We start from the raw sequence: 19793 nt of genomic DNA on the forward strand, positions 1-19793 counted from the left end.
AATGTGCTACATGTTAAATGTAAGGTGGAGGGAGCTGGAGGCTCACTGAGTCCCCGCTCGGTGAGGCACCTGCAGCAGTGCTCTTTTGCCATCTTGTGGTCAAGTTTGGTAACTGTCCTACAGTAAACGGGCACAGTGATACATTGACTCACCGTCTCATCGTTAATTTAATCTCCCCCCATTAAATCACACAGGAGATGTTGATTAAGTTAGAGATGTTTTTGTTGTTCTTTGTTTTGAAATTGAGATGCGAATCACGTAAAAGTGACTGCGGCTCCCAAGGTACGGAGTCCACTGAGCGCCACCAAAATAAACTTCAAATGTGTTTAATTGAAATCAATTAATAAATTGATAAATGTAAAAAAAAAAAAAGCTAGTCTGTGTGACTTAGTAAATTATAACTGTTTATTTTATTTTTATAAAACGTTTTTTGTCCCAATCCATGGTGTTCACATTCTCTGAAAAAAAGAAAATCCAGTCATTATTTCCCAAAGTCACGTGTGTTCCATCTGCCACGCTTCCAGTTATATAATTCGGGAGAAATCAGGCGCATTTTAGGCAAATGTAAAGATATCGGGTCTAAAAAAAATATCAGGATCCCCTCTGGAAAACCCACCACGTGTAATATATGTGCATTTGTATAATACAACCTCCTCCTGAGGTTGTTAAAACGTTGAAACAACGTTGGTGATGTGAAGGCGGTGCAAATAGCAGATGGGGTGTGAAGTTGCTCTGCAAATATTTATAAACTCAAAGTAAAATCAAAGAATAGATCAAATCTTGCCTTGCATTGTAAACTCACACAGATTTCACAGATTCCTGTGTCAGATTTCATCTCACTGTTTCCAGGTTGGCAAATGTAATAATTTTCTTTTCTTTGAGTTCAATAATGCATCCTTAATTTAATTCAGACATCAATTCATAATTGCGTCTATACATGAATTATTTTGTATTGCCAAATGTCTATAATTATTCCAGCGGCACACTTCAGACTCCATACAAAAGAAAAATGGACATTATGTATACTTCCGTCCACCTTTAATTAATGTTCTATAATAAACACATGACAATTAATGTTATACATAATGTCTGGACGTTTTCTTCCTTTTCCAGGTGAAGCTGCCTTTCCCTGTAGATCAAATCACAAATCTTCCACGGAACGACTTCCAAATGTTGGTGAAAATGCACAAACTGACCTCGGAGCAGCTCGAGTTTATCCACGATGTGAGGCGGAGGAGTAAGAACCGCATCGCGGCGCAGCGCTGCCGCAAGAGGAAGCTCGACTGCATCATGAACCTGGAGTGTGAGATCAGAAAACTGGTGAGTCAACCGTTTCCAAACCAATACTTACTGTCACCAACTGTCCTCTGTCCATCAAACACCTCGTCTCCAGGAATAAGTGACCTCAACCGACACCACCTGAGCAAAGCAAAAGGAAAATGATGGATGTGATGAAATACTTGTTCACAGATGGGCTGGCGTTGTTTAGAGCAGCTCCATAGAGTGCCCTCTGGTCGCCATGCTGAGTGTGTGGGTTGGTGAAGCTCTGCTTCAATCTGCAGGCAACAATCTTTTTCTCTGATAGGTTTGGTTTGGGTTTGTTCGGAAATGTCAAAGTCCCATGAGAGTAATAACAATACACCTTTTATTGTAAAGCACCTTACATACATAAGATGCAGATCAGAGCACTCACAGACTGGCCTGCTCCAGCTGTGTGATGACAATCATTTCCAACCTGATAACTGATCACCTCATAATACAGCTGTTCACATATTGTTTTCAAGTCTGCCTTAAAACAATAGTCAGTTGTCCATATGAACATTGGAGCAGGTTTCCTCTTGTTCGCACTGGACATTAAAAGGTCCCTTCCAATGGAAGTGATGGGGGATAGAATAGTCTTTGTTTTGTGCAATGGATTGTACATGGATGCCTATAAGAACTTTGTCTACCTCTGCTGGCATTAAGAAGGAACTGCAACAATATCCTACAATTTCTCTCCTCCAGTCCCATCAGGAAATAATCACACAGTCACATTTTTACATGACAGACAAGTAAACTATCCAACCAATGACAAAGCAAGATTTCATTATGTGAAACACTACGATCATAACATTGGCTTCATTCGCATTTTTTGGCCCAAGAACAAAGCTTTTCACTCATCCGAGCAGGAACGGTTTTGGCACCGACTGATCTGACCTGATCTGCGGTCGGTGAATCATGAAACGTGGTTTCTTTGGGTGTGGTGAAATCTTACAAATACCGTTAAAAGCTTAGGAGGACACAGATTATCTGTCTCGTGTACTGCTGTCAGGATATGGTGACAGTTTTTAGCAGATATGACAGAAAGTTATATACATATATTCTTGTGCGAGTGAAAATATATGTATTTGAAAGGAGAATGTGTGTGTGTGTGTGAGTGCAAGAATGAATTATGTCTCGTACTATGATGTTGGTTACAGGGTAACATGATAAATGCAGATCCCGGTGTTCTGATTGCATTCAGATTTGATGCATATGGTGGTGTGTACTTTAAGCTATGACAGTTTTCCTAAAATTAGACGTAAAAAAATCTCCTTGCTTACTGTATCGCAATATATTGAATCACACCCCCTGTATCATGATACGTTATTGTATCGCCAGACTCTTGCCAATGCACAGACGTAGGTAGTACTAGAGCAGGGGTCTACAACCTGCGGCTCCGGAGCCACATGCGGCTCTTTAGCCCCTCTCCAGTGGCTCCCTGTGGATTTTTAAAAATGGAAATGAATAACTGTTTTTTGCTTACATTTACATTTTTATTTATCATGTTGTAGGTCTATGGTACGACGGTATAACGGATCATTAGGGCCACATTCAGGAAAAAAAAATAATCTGAGATTTAGAGAATAAAGTCATAGTATTATGAGAATAAAGTCGTAATATTATAAAATAGTAATTTTATGTGTTATTTTCTTTTTTTCTCGTTAAGTTATGACTTTATTCTCGTAATATTACGACTTTATTCTATAAATCTCAGATGTTTTTTCCCTCAATGTGTCCCTAATACTCCGTCGTACATTTGCACTTTGGCCCTCACTGCATTAGACTTACAGTATATACTATATACTTAGTCTATAAACTGTGTTACCTTCATCGCAATGCTCAAATGTTGTTTTTTTGCCTAAAATGTCTCTTTTGATAGTAAAGGTTGCTGACCCCTGTACTAGAGGGTTTTATTGAATGACCTCATATCCTGTGTGTGTGTGTGTGTGTGTCTTTACAGGTGAATGAGAAGGAGAAGCTGCTGACGGAGAGGAACCAGCTGAAGGCGTGTATGGGTGAGCTGTGGGAGAACTTCTCCTGCCTGTCTCAGGAGGTATGCAGGGACGTCCAGCTGAGCCCCGAGCAGGTCCAGTCTCTACACCACTACTGCCCCGTGCTGCGGCCCGCCAACTCCACTGCCAGCAACAACGCTGCCCACGAGCCCAAGCCTGCCCCCATCAGCCCCACCACCGACACCAACGACACCACCAGCATCGACCTCACCACCCACTCGGGCTCGGCCACGCCGGAGCCCAGCTTCCACGGGTCTCCCGGCGGGCCCTCGGAGAGCGAGCCCGACTCGGCTGTCCGAAACGGGGCGGACGGAGACGCGGACGGTCGAGACGACGCCGGCTCGTTCACAAAGTCAGGGCTATCCAACCAGACGGTAACGGTGGATTTTTGCCAGGAAATGACTGACAAATGTACAACTGACGAGCAGCCGAGGACGGACTGTAGTATGTAGTAGTAGTGGTTCTCTATGTTGTTGTTTTTGGATGTTTTTTTTATTATTTAATTTTACTCTTCTGACAAACCCTCTCTCGGGGTTGCTGAGACGGTCAGCTTCTGCCAGTGTTCACTGAAAAAACAAGCTTTGTTTGTATTTATGTCTTTTTGTTTTTGTCTTTTTTGAACGGTTGACACTAAAGTTGTCTTAACAGCAGCAATACTGTTCTCCAGGTATTCTCCTCATACCATGACAGAGTGGGAACTTCTCACCAAACACTTTCAATGGTGCTATACTCGCCCCGACAGCAACCTCTACAGTGGAGACTCTGTTCTCTGTGTGTCTCCCATCACAACTCAAAAGTTGAACCTCATCGGACCTAAACAGCAGCTCTCTTTGTACCAACAGTATTTCTGTTTCCTGCCTTTCTCTTATACACATTTCTCCTTTTTTTTCCCCCCACTCTGTCTCTATCAATCTTCTCTACCTCTCTCTGTCTCACTCACTTTCTCTCCGTCTATCTGTCTGTCTGTCTGTCTATGGTTCTACTCTCGCTATATCTCAGTGGCCCTTTTCGTCACAGCAATTCAAACTCAGGAAGAAAAAAAAAAAGAAATCCTCTGAATGTTCAACCTAATTCATGACAAATGAGAAAACGGCTTCTGTACACGAGGAAGTTATGATGCAGTTAGACTGTAAAATGTTCATATGCAAAAAATGTCTTCAAGCGTCTGGCATTTGTATTTCTGTACAGAAGAACTTTGTACAGGCTGTAACCGAAAACATTCCTCCTTTGCCTTCCTCAGCACTGAATTGAAAGGAAAAAGGTTTTTTGCGGGCGGTTAAATGGCTATTTTTTATTTCCCACTCATCAGCAATACCATTGTATTTGGATGTTGTAACGGTGACTTTTCAAGTGCTTGTTTGGCAGAAATGTATATAGTATGGAGCATGATGACTGTATCAGTGATTTTGTACAGGTAGAGGCTTAGATGTTTCTTTTTCACGGGGTTATATCAAGCACCTTTTTTGCTGAGGGGGAAAATCTTGCTTTTTGCTGTTTCCTGTCCTGCCTAACGAATGCTCTCCCATCACGGTGAGCGTTCTTATACTCAGGAAATCAGCTCGATACACACGTGGACACACACATACAAGTACATACAGACACAAATGCGTCAACACACGTGTACAAATTTTGAGCCCCATGCATGTTATAAAAAGTTAGACATGTTTTTTCGACGTGAGGCTCAGGCCGGCTCCTCTCCACCTTTGACTCCTCTTTAAATGTGAAAAAAAAAGAGTTCTGCCTTGTGTTGTTTTGGAGGAAATCTTATTTCTTATCAGTATTTTTGAAGATGCTATTCGTGCACACTCTTTTGGGTTTCTTCAGCGTTGCCATTTGATGTTCTGAGACAGCAAAAAGCGCAGCAAAACATATAACAGATACGTATTTTTCAAATTTGATCCTGAATGAAAATGAACACAAAATATTAAATCAGGCACTTTGTTACCGGCCCCAAGCGCTCAGAGCCATTTAGCACTTCAACAAGGGATTTTTGTCTTTGTTTCAGACCCCTCCAAGTCTCAGACTGGAGCACTTAAATTGGCACTTCAAGAGAAAAAAACATCTTGTTGATATGATTATATAAATATACAATTTAAAAAATATCTCTATGAATCTCTGAAACCTAAAAAAAGAAGCTAATGTTTTAGTTAAAGAGTGTTCACACCTTATATTTGCATTTCTTTAGGAATTGAATAAGCTAATTCAGATTTCATTTGACGTGAAAGCAGTGTAATGTGATGTCCAAAAATGATTGAGTAACAATCATATAAGATAAGTAACACGTTTGCCCTAATTGTGCATTTGTTTGAACATCCTCCTCTGTGACGTGCATGCATGCTGCCTATAGCTATAGGCCTATAGTTAGTTTGTCGAGCTTCTGTTTGCCTCGTAACTTCTTCTCTCTGGAGCTTTTAAAATTATGTTTTTTTAAAGAATTTCTATGTATAAACATGCAAAGACGAGCTGAATTATCTGAACCCTCTCTAGAGGCAGGCTTGAACAAGCAGGGCCGTATACTCTAGCACAAAGGTTGGATTCAATTGGAATGTGAAGCTTTATTCATTGCTCTTTTTTAAAGCCCCAATCTCTGTTGAGATCACCTGTAGGCTCCCCACTGTTCCACTAGCCACTGTACATTAATGCTCAATATCTCATTGAGCATTTCTTCCCATATTGTCTTTCTGAAAATGTGAAAAAGTTTACTGTCCTTACTCTAAAGGCCTTTACACACCGGGGGGACATGACGAATAAACAACACCAAAATGTGAAATACTCGCCTGCAAATATTTTGCATCCAAACTATTCAATTTGCGACAGTTTGCAACACTTTTGCGCAGGCAGAGGACCAACGACCAGGATCCTTATTGACCCAGGGCAGCATCTGGCAGTCTGTCTGAGCTACTGTAAACTATTTCATTGAGTTTTCTTTAAGCGAAATGCTCTGAGTGAGTTCTCTCTGGTATATAGTGTATACTGTTTATGTCGAGGCTTTTATTGTTGAAAGGTAAAGAACGGAAGGAGTGGATCTAGTCTGTGTTGCCTGCAGTTTGCCATCTTGGTTTGGACTACGGAGCATCCGTGTTGTTTGGTAATCCTCAGAAGTACTAAAGTGTACGTTTTTTAATATACCCGTTCTGCACAATGTGATTGGTGGAGGCCTTTATTTGCGGTTTCGAATGCTCAGAAAAGTCGACCTCGTTCCGAAAAAAAAATGACAGCCCTTTTTTACGCAGCATTTGCGTTCTGTGTGAAAGTATTGATGACAAAAACAACAAATATATTAACGTGTGAATTAATCACACAGAGAAAAATTCAAAAAACAAACGCCCCCCGGTGTGTACATCCTTAAAACAAAAGAATATTTACAGTACGTGCTATTAAAAAAGGCAAATCTTTCGTGAAAATGGGGAATTATATCAAAAGTATACAGTAAATGTTGTCAGTAATTAAAATAAAAGTTCATGTACAGCTTTTAATGAACATTTACTTTATTATAATCACATAGGGTTCAAATTCTGATAGAAAGTGCTATCTTAGAATATGGACAGTAAACCCGATATAGCAGGTCCAATGCGGGTGCTACTAGGATAGCTCAGCAATTAGCCACATCCCATGACACCATCTACTTCCCCATCCAACTTTGGGTGTTTTATTACTGTGTTTTATTACTCTTTAAGATTATTTTGAAGTTAAAAATTTTTAATTCCTTAAAAAATCTATATTTTTTGGCCAAATAAATGAGAGATTGGGGCTTTAAAGTTTGGATGAAATGTTCTGAAGTTCTCCCCCCTGACTTTAACTGATGTAAATTTTAGATGTAGTTTAAAATATGACGTCTCATGTGAGACCGTTTCTGTTATACAGCCGAACAGAGTAAGTGTATTTTGTAAAACCTGTCTTTGAATTTTTTAAAAGACTGGTACATAGACCCATACATGCACAAACACACAAACATACACGTATATATTCATACAATACACACACACAGTACATACGTTGTGGCACAGCAGTAGCGGTTCTTCATAGACTGGTGTGGTTTTTGTTTGTGTTTGTTCAGCCCTTTATCCGATTTGTGCTCTTTTCATTCTTTTATGCATATTTACTGCAGCAAAACACAGTATTTACCATTATTATTACCCATGTGGAGATTCTACCAGGTTGAAGCCAGAAAACTCAAGTAGAACCATCTACATTAAAGAAGCTTCTTTTCTGCAAACATTATGCAACTCATTTTCTAATTCATGTACTTTTTTTCATTTGCTTGATCTTAAATTGAGGAAAGCCCGGTGTTGCATTGGAGAGCACCGACTCTGACTTTTATGTCTTTCTGTATAGAGAAAACAATTTGTGATGTTTGTGTTGTAGCAAAACCATGGTAACAAAAGACCCCCGGGTGTCTCCGCAAGATGTCCTATTAATACTACAATGATCACATTCATGTTTTTGCATAGCAGAATTTCTTTTGTACCTATATTTAATGTTGATAATTCAACGTAACAAACCCTTATATTCCTGTAGAGCTGAGATGTTAGAATAAACAGAGGCCCCTAAAGCGCTCTCTCCAGTCAGAAAAGCTTTTTGTCCAGACCTCTAAGCTCTTCGAGTCTTGCTGCATGCTCTCAACACTGACTGTTTGGTCAAAGTACAGTGACAGGAATCCTCCACAACACTGTTGTTTTAAGGGGTCAGTTCAAGTTACATAAAGAAATAAAGAAATAAAAATGTAATTCTCACTTTCTTATGGAACCTAGTCATGCAGAGAGTTTTGGTTTTATTGTTTTTTTATTGGTCCAGGTTTTGGGACATCTGTGTGGTGCTCACATCACTGAAGAAATGCAATAATTTATTTGCAGAAGTAGTAGTGTCCTGTTACTCTGGATAATCACATTGCTGTGAACAGTATTTGTTTTTTCAGACAATCTCAAAACTTTGGTCAATAAAGCCAAAACTATATGCATGACTAGATACCACTAGAGGTAAGTGAGAAAAATATGTTTTGTCATTTGGGTGAACCGACCCTTTAGTGTCTCAGGGTGCCAAGCACATGAACCTGCTCTCTATTTCACTCTGAAGCAGTTTTTGTTTTTACTTGCTTTGTTTGAGAATCAAATAAATGCCCCTTAAAATGATTTGTTAATAATACTTAAAGCTGCATTAATTGATTTGTATATATATATATATATATATATATATATATATATATATATATATATACTACCTAGCAACATTATTCATTTTGAGTTGTGTTTGTGTCCACCAGATGAATTTTATTCCAATATTCGCTCTCCTTTTAGCTCTGGTTTTGGTCTCCACCAACTCCTGAGAAAAAGATTTGTCCCTTTAGCCGCTAAACACCCCTCCATGTTCGTCAGCTAGTATCTAACTTTGTATCTGTGCCCACATTTGGTACTCAGCAAGTACTGCACAATGAGTTTTTCAAAGCTTTTTTTGCTAAAAACAGATGCCCGCTGCAGAATTCGCTGGTTGGATAAAAACAAATAATGAGCTAAAAGAGGCTAAAAAGCTCTACAGAGCTGAAGGGAAAAGCGGAGTTGGTGGTAATCTTTTACAAACAACATCTTTCACATTACACATAGTCATCTGATCCATTGTTCATATAAAACATATTGATTAGTGCAGCTTTAAAATGATGTAACAGTAATAATAAGCATGAACACCTGAAATGAATTTAACAATTTGATCCTCCAGGTTACTCTTTTGGTTATGGCCATCACAGCAGATTTGCTGTTGCTGTAATTGAATGCTCATACCTTTTTTTGCTGTGTATTTGTCTTGTTTAGTTAAAAAAAAAAAAAAAATTGTTGCTGCTTCTCTGAAACAAACACTGGCTTTTTCAACTCCAAAGGTTGTTCTATAAAATAATATGAACAAAAACATGCCTTTCTCACAGAATGCTAAACTTTATTGAAAAGAAAAATCTGGTATCCTGGTTGAATGTGCAGGCTGAGATCATTGAGTAAAAATATAAAAAAAAATGGAAAATGTTTACAAATAGGTGTCAAGTCATGTTTGATCAATTTTTGCCATGTAAAAATCGCTCGGTTTAATTGGACTGGTTCTTGGTGTTGTGTAAAGAGACAAAGACTGAGTTTCCTCACCTTGTCTTTAATCCAACTTTTGGGATGGGCCAGCATTACATGGATACAAGTGCACCTCCGATATTTGCCTTAGAACTTGCAGAGGCCATAGTTCACATTCAAGTGAAGTGAGTGTATGCAGGGGCCTGGGCCCCCCATCCCTGAGTCACCAGTGCGGACTTTCTCACACTTATCTACCTGTGAAATCCTTCATACCTCTCATAACTGGTCAATGACTGTATCAGCAAACTGCATCAGGTGTTTTTTCTACATGCTTTTTACACAGATTATATGGATTATTGTATTAGTAGATTCTGGTGCATCATTTTTAATGTAATAGCTCTTAAGCTTGTAGTTCAAGTTGTTGTTTTTTTTTCTTTCATTTTTCTAGATGACTGTTTTGTGTTAATATTGTCAATTTGAAATAGCTGTTATTTGCTTATTCTCTACTAAGAGTTCTTACCTTTATAATTTTTAAATGCTACATGACCCTAATTAATTAAAATGACTTAATAACCATTGTAAATACGGTATTGTGCAAAGCCCATTTTCATTCATTTCAATTGCTAGTGTTATATAAATGACTCTTTTGTCTAGACACCATTTCTCTTTATGAAATAAAGAAACATGCATATCATGGTTTGTGTTTTGTGGATGTTTTTTGTAAAAACACGACACAATGTTGGTCAGTATCAAAGCTGCATTAATTGATCTGTTTGGCCACTGCTGACACAACACAACACTACAGCCACATAAAGTTGATATGGTGAAAATGTTAAAGGTCCCATATTGTAAAAAGTGAGATTTTCATGTCTTTTATATTATAAAGCAGTTTTAAGTGATATATAAATACTGTGAAAGTATCAAAACACTCAATCCATGGGGAAATACACACAGCCCGTATTCAGAAACTGTGCGTTTGAAACTAGCTGTAAGGATTTCTGTCCATTTGTGATGTCACAAATATACAATATCTAGACCATTTCACAGTTTTAAATGTAAACATACTAAATGTGTCCCAGTTTATTTCCTGTTGCAGTGTATGTGAATGACATCAGCTGACAGGATGTAAACATGGACCCAAGCTGTTTCCTAGCAACGCAATTCCGTTGCCATTACGTTAAAATGCGCTAAAACGGAGCGTTTCAGACAATTGGTGAATACAGGTGTATTCACACAGACAGTGTGAGAAAAATAATGTGTTTTTTGAACATTGCAGCATGTAAACATGTTTTAGTAGAAACCCAAAATACAAGCATGAACCTGAAAATGAGCATGATATGTCCCCTTTAACAAACAGTAACCCATCCAACAGACATAGAGCAACATTAGAAATCATTTGGAGTTGTGTTTCTGTCCACCTGATGAATGTTAGTTCTCTTTAGCTGCTACCAGCTAGTTGCTAACTTTATCTGTGTGCTGTTTGGTGCCGAGCAGGTAGTGTACAGTGGGTTTATCACTGACAGCTGTCTGCTTCTGAGACTGGTGAGAACCAAAACAGTCAAGTTGCAGGCTGTAAAATCTAAACAATGAGCTAAAAGAAGCTGCCATGGAGCCTATAAATGTTCTCCACTCCCACTATGAAATTTACTTGGTGGCCATGCAGGTTATGTTCATTGACTCTAAATCAGCTATTCTCAACCACTGGGCCAGGGACCACTGGTGGGCCTCAGAGCACCACCTAGTGGGCTGCGGAGGTACTGCCAAATGGTTCAATTAACCTAGATAAAGCTAGAGGAAGATACTGGTATCATATGAAACAAAAAAATGGACTTTGATTGGTCGCACTGATGGAACATAATAATATTGTAGATTATATGTTAGTATAGCATGTCGAAAAATGTCATGAAAAAAAATCATAGTATAGCATGTCAAAAAATTTCATTAAAAAAGTCATACTATAGCATGTCGAAAAATGTCATGAAAAAAAGTCATAGTATAGCGTGTCAAAAAATTTCATTAAAAAAGTCATGGTAAAGCATGTCGAAAAATTTCATGAAAAAAGTAATGTTATTATTAGTAGTAGTAGTATTAGTACTATTATTATTAATAATAATAATAATAATAATAATACATTTTATTTATAGGCGCCTTTCAAGACACCCAAAGACACCTTACAAACAAGATAGGACAGTCTATACAAGATTACATTATGTAAGGTGTATATTATCATCTACTCTAGGGGCGGGCCATGTGGGTCCAGGCCCGTCCAAAAAGGTCACGGTGCCCCCTCAGCTGAATTCTCTTCTGACAAAAATCTAAACTGAAATAACAGCTAGGCTATAAGTAAAATTAAGTCATTCAGTTTGGTAATGGAAGGACTTAACACTGCAATGCAAAATAAAGCACAAAACAGTGAAACAACTAGGACATGTACTTGGGCTTGATTACATTGTTTCCTATTGGAGGGTCCTAACTGGCTGCGAGCAACACGGTGCTGCACAGCACGGCGTGACATTTTGTCTGAACTTCTATTGGACACCTTGTTCCTATTTTTTCATGTCACTCATATTGACAGGAACGGCTGATTAGTTTAGATAAAATGAGCCGAGAAAACCGGGTCAGTTGTCCTGGATGTAAATGAAAATATGAACTTAATTACTGACACTTTCAGCACAGGCATTGACGCTCGCAGTTATATGTAATAAAGTTCACTAGTGAAACTTTATTACGAGCTACCTGTCAAAAAATATAACAGCCACCTCACTAATGGTTCAAATAAAACACGAACACACAGCACAAAGAGACAACTATGGAAACTCTGGGAAATATGAACCGTGACGACAATATTTCAGTAAGAAGCCTCGTTTTGATCCGCTCCGTTTGCGTGTTGTTGTTTTTTTTGTTGTTTTTTTATCTAGCTCAATAGAAAAAAATGAGAGAAAGTAGACCTACAAACCTGGTGCATTAAAGCACAATTAGGACCAAGAGAGTAAAAAGCATCCTGTGCTCCTCTCACATCTTACTTTTTTCTACCTGTTTGGATTATTCTGTTCAGTATCGTGGAATAAAACAATGGAATAATGTTACACTACAGCAGGCTGAGCAGGGACAACAACTGGTGAGTGAAACATCCACATTTAGTCTTTATTAACTTAAATTATAGTTATGAAGAAATCAGTCAGACTGTTAGATTAATGTGTTGTTTAACTCCCTGTTTACTTTATCTCGGCACCTGCGTGTGTGCACATTTTGACCCTGGCATGAGCAAGACGCAGGGCATGCCTTGAGGAGTTATCTGTAGCCTCCAGTATCTCCTCATTTCAAAACAGAAACCTAAATAAGGTGGCAGCTGGCTGGAGAGGGTCACTAGATAACAACCTACTTGCTCTTGGCTATATCGTATGTTATTTCCAGTAAATATCACAAATAAAACGTGTTTTCTGATACAAAAAAAAAAGTACGAACGTAGGAAGATAACAAGTACTACTAACCCATCTTTGAAGTGGTTACGTCTTCAGCTCCAGTCTGATCTGGAGCTCACAGCTGATATGTTCCTGGTTTGTTTACATGATGTAACAGAAGTGCAGATTTAACGGATTCAGTGGACAGAGAGCGTCAGATGCGCGACGCAGCGCTATAGTCTGACGCTCGCATCCAGTTACGACACGGTGTTAGTTTATAACCTGTTTTTGTGGACATAACAGCATGTGTATGCGTGCGTGCGCACCTGTGCGCATAAGTGGCAGTATGTATACACCTCTCTGTCAGTTTATTTATTTCATGAAACATGATAATGTTAAAGATACACTTAATAAAGGCTATGAGGTGAAAAAAAATGCCCCCCCTGTCAAAGCTGATTGCCCGTCCGCCCGTAACACTCTGGCGCCGACCCTGGCACTGCCTCTTATATACCTGTCACCATGTGAATCGTATTATCAGAGCTCTATTGATGATGGCTTTTTATGTTCAGATTCAACCTACTCAGAGTTGATTGAACTGACTCTGATCAGCTGTTCTGGAACCGAAAACTCTGAGGCTGGGGTCAAAAAGTCCAAAAATGACGTCTAACGTCTTTTCCTAACCATTTTTCCTTGACCTCGATGGAAAACGTCATGAGGTCAAGGAAAGATGTGAAGGAGAATTCATAAGGACTTAGGAAAAGACAACCGTGGTGTTAGGAGAATCTCACTGCACTAACACTAGACTCCGTAACTATGATGCGACAGCAGCGAATGTTAGTGATGTGGGTCTTCTGGGGTGAAACTACAATGTTCCAAAGATGGACTACAAAAGGCGCTGAATTTTGTTTTTCAGTGACAGGCTGTCCCAATTTTTTGAGTCCCCAGCCACCACTGGTGAGAGTAAAGAATACATGTGTGTACGTGTAAATATGTGTATGTGAGAGTGAAAATATATGTATGTGTTGAAAAGTATATATGTATGTGAAAGGAGAATATATGTATGTGAAAGTAGAATGTATGTGTGTGTGTGTGAGTAAAAATATATGTATGTTAAAGGAGAATGTATGTGTGTGCGAGTGAAAATATATGTATCTGTTGAAAAGTAAAGTATATACAGAATGTATGTGAAAGGAGAATGTATGCATGTGAAAGGAGACTATACATATGTATGTGAAAAGAGAATGTATGTGTGTGAAAGGAGAATGTATGTTTGTGAAAGGAGAATGTATGAATGTGAAAAGAGAATGTATGTTTGTGAAAGGAGAATGTATGTGTGTGCGAGTGAAAAAATATGTATCTGTTAAAAAGTAAAGTATATACAGAATGTATGTGAAAGGAGAATGTATGCATGTGAAAGGAGACTATATGTATGTGAAAAGAGAATGTATGTGTGTGAAAAGAGAATGTATGTGTGTGTGTGAGTAAAAATATATGTATGTTAAAGGAGAATGTATGTGTGTGAAAAGAGAATGTATGTGTGTGTGCGAGTGAAAATATATGTATGTGAAAGGAGAATGCATGTGTGTGTGAGTGCAAGAATGAATTATGTCTTGTACGGCCCCACATCAGTCTGTGTTTAGATTCGAATAAAGCCTTTGATTACCTGGAACACAAATTTATTTATCAAGCACTTTACTACTTTGGTTTTGGTGACTATTTCTTTAAATATTCATGCATCAAAATATTTGACTCAAATGGTAATCCTTCAATCAAATTTAAATATGGTACCTCACCCCGTTTGAAGTTGTCTCGTGGTGTTTGTCAAGGCCGCCCTGTCTCTCCTTATTCATATTCACTTGCTGCCCAACTCCTCTCCACATTAATTCTTGAAAGTGATATTCAAGGTATTTCTCTTGCTAGCAGACAGATTATCATAAGGCTGATGACACTACATTTTGTTCTGAAAGATAGATTATAATCACTGTTCTATTGCATTATAATGTCAGAAGTTACTCTGAGTGGTCACTGTTTGTTTTAAGTTTTGTGTCTTGTACTTGCAACAATGACCACTTAGAGAAACATACAATCAAGTGATTATAAATGCATTATTATAACGTATTACAACTACGGGAATTATAACACACTATGATCCTTGCAATTATGAAGTATGATGACCTTTTAAGTCATTATAAAACGTATTATAATGGCTTATGATAATTGTTATAAAGCATTATGAATATTTAGGAGTGCTTATAACTATAATTATAAAGCGATAAATACAAATCTGTATTATAAGTATGTTTATAATGCATTATAGTCATATAAAGTGTCACCGATGTACCAGCTGTAAAACTGCTGGAGTGGTAGAAAGCGTTTTTTGTCAAACTCCAAAGAGCAGATATCAACAAATGTGTTCATGGAATCAAGAAAGACACATAATTAGATCATCACATGGATTCTTATTTATTTAAAAAAAATAATCAGTCATCCAAATGGTTCTCAAATGATCTATAAGATCACTTTCTGTTAAATAAAACTCCAATAAATTAACAATCAAACAGTAACACAGTAGACTTGTCATCAGTGTTGGTCTGATATGATACAGTGGGCTTACATACAGTAGCAGTAGTATTAGTAAGGTAACACTTTAGAATGAGATTAGACAAATAAAAACTGCTTATTAATGGCTGGGTATAGTGTAAACGAATATGGCTGTTTTATTCCCTGGTATACTCCCACTGCTGGCAACCTCCAGCTCTCTCTCAGTAAATCCAATCAGTGGTTTTTAACAGTGTGATGAAGAAGTCACACCTTTAGATAAGATCCATTCATTTTGTTCCCTGACTGGTAATAGTGTTTATTTGTGCAGCCCTATAATGAAGTGCTCCTCAAACACACACACACACACACGCACACGCACACAAACACACACATCATGCTAAAATAAAGGAGTTTTCATAGTGGACAGCACCGGCAGCAGGCCCGCTGGTTTAAGGGATGATGGGATGGGCAGCTCATGCAGGCTGTCCGGGAAGGTCGCAGGACTCAGCTGCCTCAGGATAGTCTGCATGGCGGTGAGCACCAGCGGAGCCGGCCTCCTCTCCGCCAGGTACTTGTACGTCTCCTCGCCCAGCACCTCGCTCCAGCGCTCCGGCTCCGTGCTCAGAGCCCCCTTCATCTTAAAGTGAACCTTTATTGGCGTGAACATGAGCAGGTTGTCCAGACACTGCCTCCTCCTACTCCCACCACCTGCCTCCTTGCAGTCCCGGAGCTTCTCCAGGAGGACGTCCAGCGGCGTGAGGCCGTCTCCGTCCAGGGCGTGCGGCGACGCTCCGTTCCCCAGCAGCATGATGACCGCCTCCGGCCGCAGCAGCTCGCAGGCGAGGTGCAACGCGGTTCTTCCGTCTTCCTCCGTGAGGAAACACCTTGAGGAGGTGTTTGGTATGCGGTGAGTCTCCTGTAAGATGAGACCGAGAATGTAGCGCCGGTCGTAGCGGACTGCCATGGCGAGGTGCGGCGCCGCGGAGGAGGAGGAGGAGGAGGCCGGCCGGCAGCAGAAGCGCTCCCCGGGCTTCGCTAGCGCCTCGTCGGCGTACCTTTTGAGCAGGTACTGGGCGTACGCCTGGTGGTCGTGGACTACCGCGTAGAGCAACGCCTCCGACGGGGTGTAAGTCCTCTGACTGGCGTCCTCTTCCTGGTAGAAAGCCTCCATGGTCCTTATGTCCTCCAGCATCCAGACCGGCTTCAGGTCCCGCACGGCCCGGTAGAAGAGCAGCGAGAAGGACCGGCAGTGCTTCCCGCTGCTCTGAGCCGCCGAGCTGACGGCTAGAGACGCCATGGTGACAGCCGGGAAACTTCTGTCCTCAGCGGGGTTAAACAGCGTCCTTCATCGCTCTGGAGACATTAGTTCAAGAGCTGTGGAGTTACAGGACATATTGTGTTTACTTACAACACAACGAGTAAGACGAGGCTACAGATAAAGTAGTTTATAAACTATAAACTATAAACTATAAACTACAGAGCGTCATAGCTGGTCGTGTTGACAGAATGTTGACAGGCAGCAGCAGCAGCGGAATTCTTCTCGCTGCAGTACTGAGCTACTGCGCATGCGCATAATAGCATACGTCAGAAGAGTCTTGGAAACTTTATTGACAATTTAACAAAGATTGAGATTATTACTTACTGTCAACAATCCCAGTTTTTCGGCAGATGAGATTTACATAATTAATTTGATTATTATCCTAGCAAAATATTTTACACGTAAAATGATAAAAGAATATCTTCCTTTTTTATTTTTAAAGATACTGATTTTAAAACATAAAATTGATTAAAACGGTTTAATTGTTCAGACATTTCAAATGTATTCCAATTGTTTGGCAGACCCCGAATGTTTTTTGTTTGTTTGTTTGTTTGTTTGTTTGTTTATTTTGTTTTGTTTTTATTCATCTTTTCCTTTCCTTACAGTTTATTTGTTGTATAATTTAGAATTTATTTTTATACTGTAAAATATTTTTTACACAACGAGAAAAGAAGAGGCTACAGCTAAAGTAGTTTATAAACTATAGACTGTCATTGCTGGACGCTGTTGACAGCTAGCAGCAGCGGAATTCTTCTCGCTGCAGTACTGAGCTAATGCTCATAATATCATATGTCAGAAGAGTCTTGGAAACTTTATTGACAATTTAACAAATATTGAGATTATTACTGACTGTCAACAATCCCATTTTTTTGGCAGATGAGATATACATAATTAATTTGATTATCATCCTAGCAAAATATTTTACACATAAAATATTATGGCTTAAAAGAATACCTTCCTAAATGCAAATTTGCTAGAGTTAAACCTCATTTTAATTATTTATATATTATTTATTTAAGATAGAAATGGAACTGTATATTAAGACTTTATCCTCTGCAAAAAAACAAAAAGGCTACTAAAACGATGAGTTTGTGCTCCCATTTTAATGTTTTTACTTAAGTTACTATTTTTCTATTTAAACTAACCCCTGGCATGTTTTGTGTTTTATGTTATTTTTTTATTTATTTCTTTATTTCTTTCTTTCTTTATTTCTCTATTTATTTAATGTTTGTTTTTATTCATCCCTTTATTTCCTTTATATGCATTGTTTATCTATGTATTGATGTCATTGCTCTTTGTATTGTTTACAATTCTAAAATAAAATCTATTGAAAAAAACAAAAACAAAAAGAGAACTGTGAACCGGAAAATGTCAGTACATTTTGAGAAAGCTGTTTAATTTAGATAGCTGGGTCACTCCAGAATGGAGGACAATTTAGGCATCAATACTTTTGAAAAAGTGAAGATTTAATTTACCATTTTCTGTTATGTATTTAAGAAAAACAGCTAATAAACCATCAAATAATTTGATTTGTCCAGCTCAGACATCAAAGGTAAACCTTTCATGAGATGTTTTTTTAATTGTGTGCTATGCTTGGCACAACCCTGTTATCAATACTCCTGAAAAAGAAAAGTATATTTTAAATTAATGTTGTTTATTAAATCCTTTACCATCAAGTAAAAAAGTCACATTGAATTCTCATTTAATTTAAAATTAGACTTGACTTATATCAATTTAAGCAGCATTTGAAATTCATCCTACCCAACTTTTCAATAGTCACGTTTTTTTTGTGTTTTTTTTACTAATTTCAGTATTTATTTTCAAATATTTGCTCAAATACATTATGCACATAATAATTCAAACTAATAAACTCACAATATTTTAAACCCTCATGAACTGAAAAAATCATTTAAGATTATTTCAATAAAAAAGATATGGTAACAGGGTTGAATAGATGCGTTACTTTTTGATTGTAGATCATGACATATATTTGACTAATAAATACTCAGGACCACAGGAATGTAGTTTGATAATAGTTTATATATCTTTCATTCTAAAGCTTGCTTGGTTTTGCCTCGACTGTTTTCAAAATTGCAAACTTTCTCATTTTACAGCTAAACAGCACAGGTTCAAAACAGGCATTTAACAGGCCATTCACCTGTTAGAGCCACAAGATGGAGACATTACAACAGGAAACAATACTAACCAAAGACTAAACTAGCCACACAAACATATACATAACATCAGGATTAGTAAAAACAAAAAGACCTCATTATGATCAAGTGTAATAACCCTGAACTCCTCAAAAACAACTTTTTCTCTATCACATTATTATTCATACTTTTTTCATGTGTCACATGATATACCACGGTATGTTAAATATACCATGATGCACCATGGTACTGTAAAAAATACCATGGTATTCATAATATACCTACTACTGTAGAATGTACAATGGTATATAAAAAATAATAATTGACAGGCAAATGAGGCAAATAAAATATACAGTACCTCACAATTCCTGGCCTTTTCTTCCATGGACTGGGTAAAGTAATTGGGCCTACCTTAGCACAGCATTAGCACAGCCGCAGCATATGGCTAAGCAAGACTGTTTAACTTTAACTTCTGTCAATGTACATGTACTGATTTGATTTAATGCTATTCATTGGTTTTAAAAACAAACATACACATTTGAAGAGAATCTCAATCCCCACACCACACATCCCTTTGTTCTGATGGAACACATGTGTCCATTCCAAACCAATTCACAGGGAGTGGAAGTGGGTTACATAACCCTCCAACAGCGAGTCTGCATCGATGCCGACTTAACCAGCTGCCTTTACTACTGACGATGTGCAACACCGCTTTGTGTTCGTCGTGGAACAAGATCCAATGTCAGTTCCGTGTGACTACCGGTACAAACATCAGCTGATTATGACCTGACCTGCAACGAATCCTGGTTGAGGAATGGAACGCCATCCCACAGCAACGTGTGACCAGGTTTGTGACCAGCATGAGGAGGAGGTGCCAGGCTGTAGTGGCTGCGTATGGATCTTCCACCTGCTACTGAGGCTCCCGACGGTGTATTAAATTAATAAAGTGTAAAATAGCCAATATGTCTTGTTTGTTCCTTGTTACTGATAGAGAGTTCAATCATCCAATCCTCCAAACAACTCAA

At 38.5% G+C, this 19793-nt stretch overlaps 2 protein-coding genes across 6 annotated transcripts in view; one reads left to right on the plus strand and one right to left on the minus strand.

Moving 5' to 3' along the window:
• bach2b (BTB and CNC homology 1, basic leucine zipper transcription factor 2b) overlaps positions 1 to 10051 on the plus strand; it is a 99793-nt gene extending 89742 nt beyond the window's left edge. For all 5 annotated transcript variants that reach the window (XM_074614734.1, XM_074614735.1, XM_074614738.1 and 2 more), the window contains 2 exons: positions 1114 to 1320; positions 3263 to 10051. In XM_074614734.1, coding sequence (XP_074470835.1) covers positions 1114 to 1320; positions 3263 to 3766 — 711 coding nt within the window. In that variant the 3' untranslated portion in view covers positions 3767 to 10051. The remainder of the gene's footprint in view (positions 1 to 1113; positions 1321 to 3262) is intronic.
• Positions 10052 to 15195: 5144 nt separating this feature from the next.
• On the minus strand, positions 15196 to 19285 carry LOC141756191 (ankyrin repeat domain-containing protein 9). Its single transcript, XM_074615743.1, has 2 exons — positions 19127 to 19285; positions 15196 to 16671 (listed from the first exon to the last, which is right to left on the minus strand). The coding sequence occupies exon 2, from the start codon at positions 16592 to 16594 to the stop codon at positions 15695 to 15697; it is 900 nt and encodes a 299-aa protein (XP_074471844.1). The 5' UTR covers positions 16595 to 16671; positions 19127 to 19285; the 3' UTR covers positions 15196 to 15694.
• Between the last annotated feature and the right edge of the window lie 508 nt (positions 19286 to 19793).

This window comes from Sebastes fasciatus, chromosome 18 (genome assembly GCF_043250625.1).
Source record: "Sebastes fasciatus isolate fSebFas1 chromosome 18, fSebFas1.pri, whole genome shotgun sequence".
In the NCBI taxonomy this organism is placed as follows: Eukaryota; Metazoa; Chordata; class Actinopteri; order Perciformes; family Sebastidae; genus Sebastes; species Sebastes fasciatus.

What these genes read in the sequence shown, in the direction of transcription:
- LOC141756191 (XM_074615743.1), bottom strand. Translation starts at nt 16,594, where the DNA reads ATGGCGTCTCTAGCCGTCAGCTCGGCGGCTCAGAGCAGCGGGAAGCAC.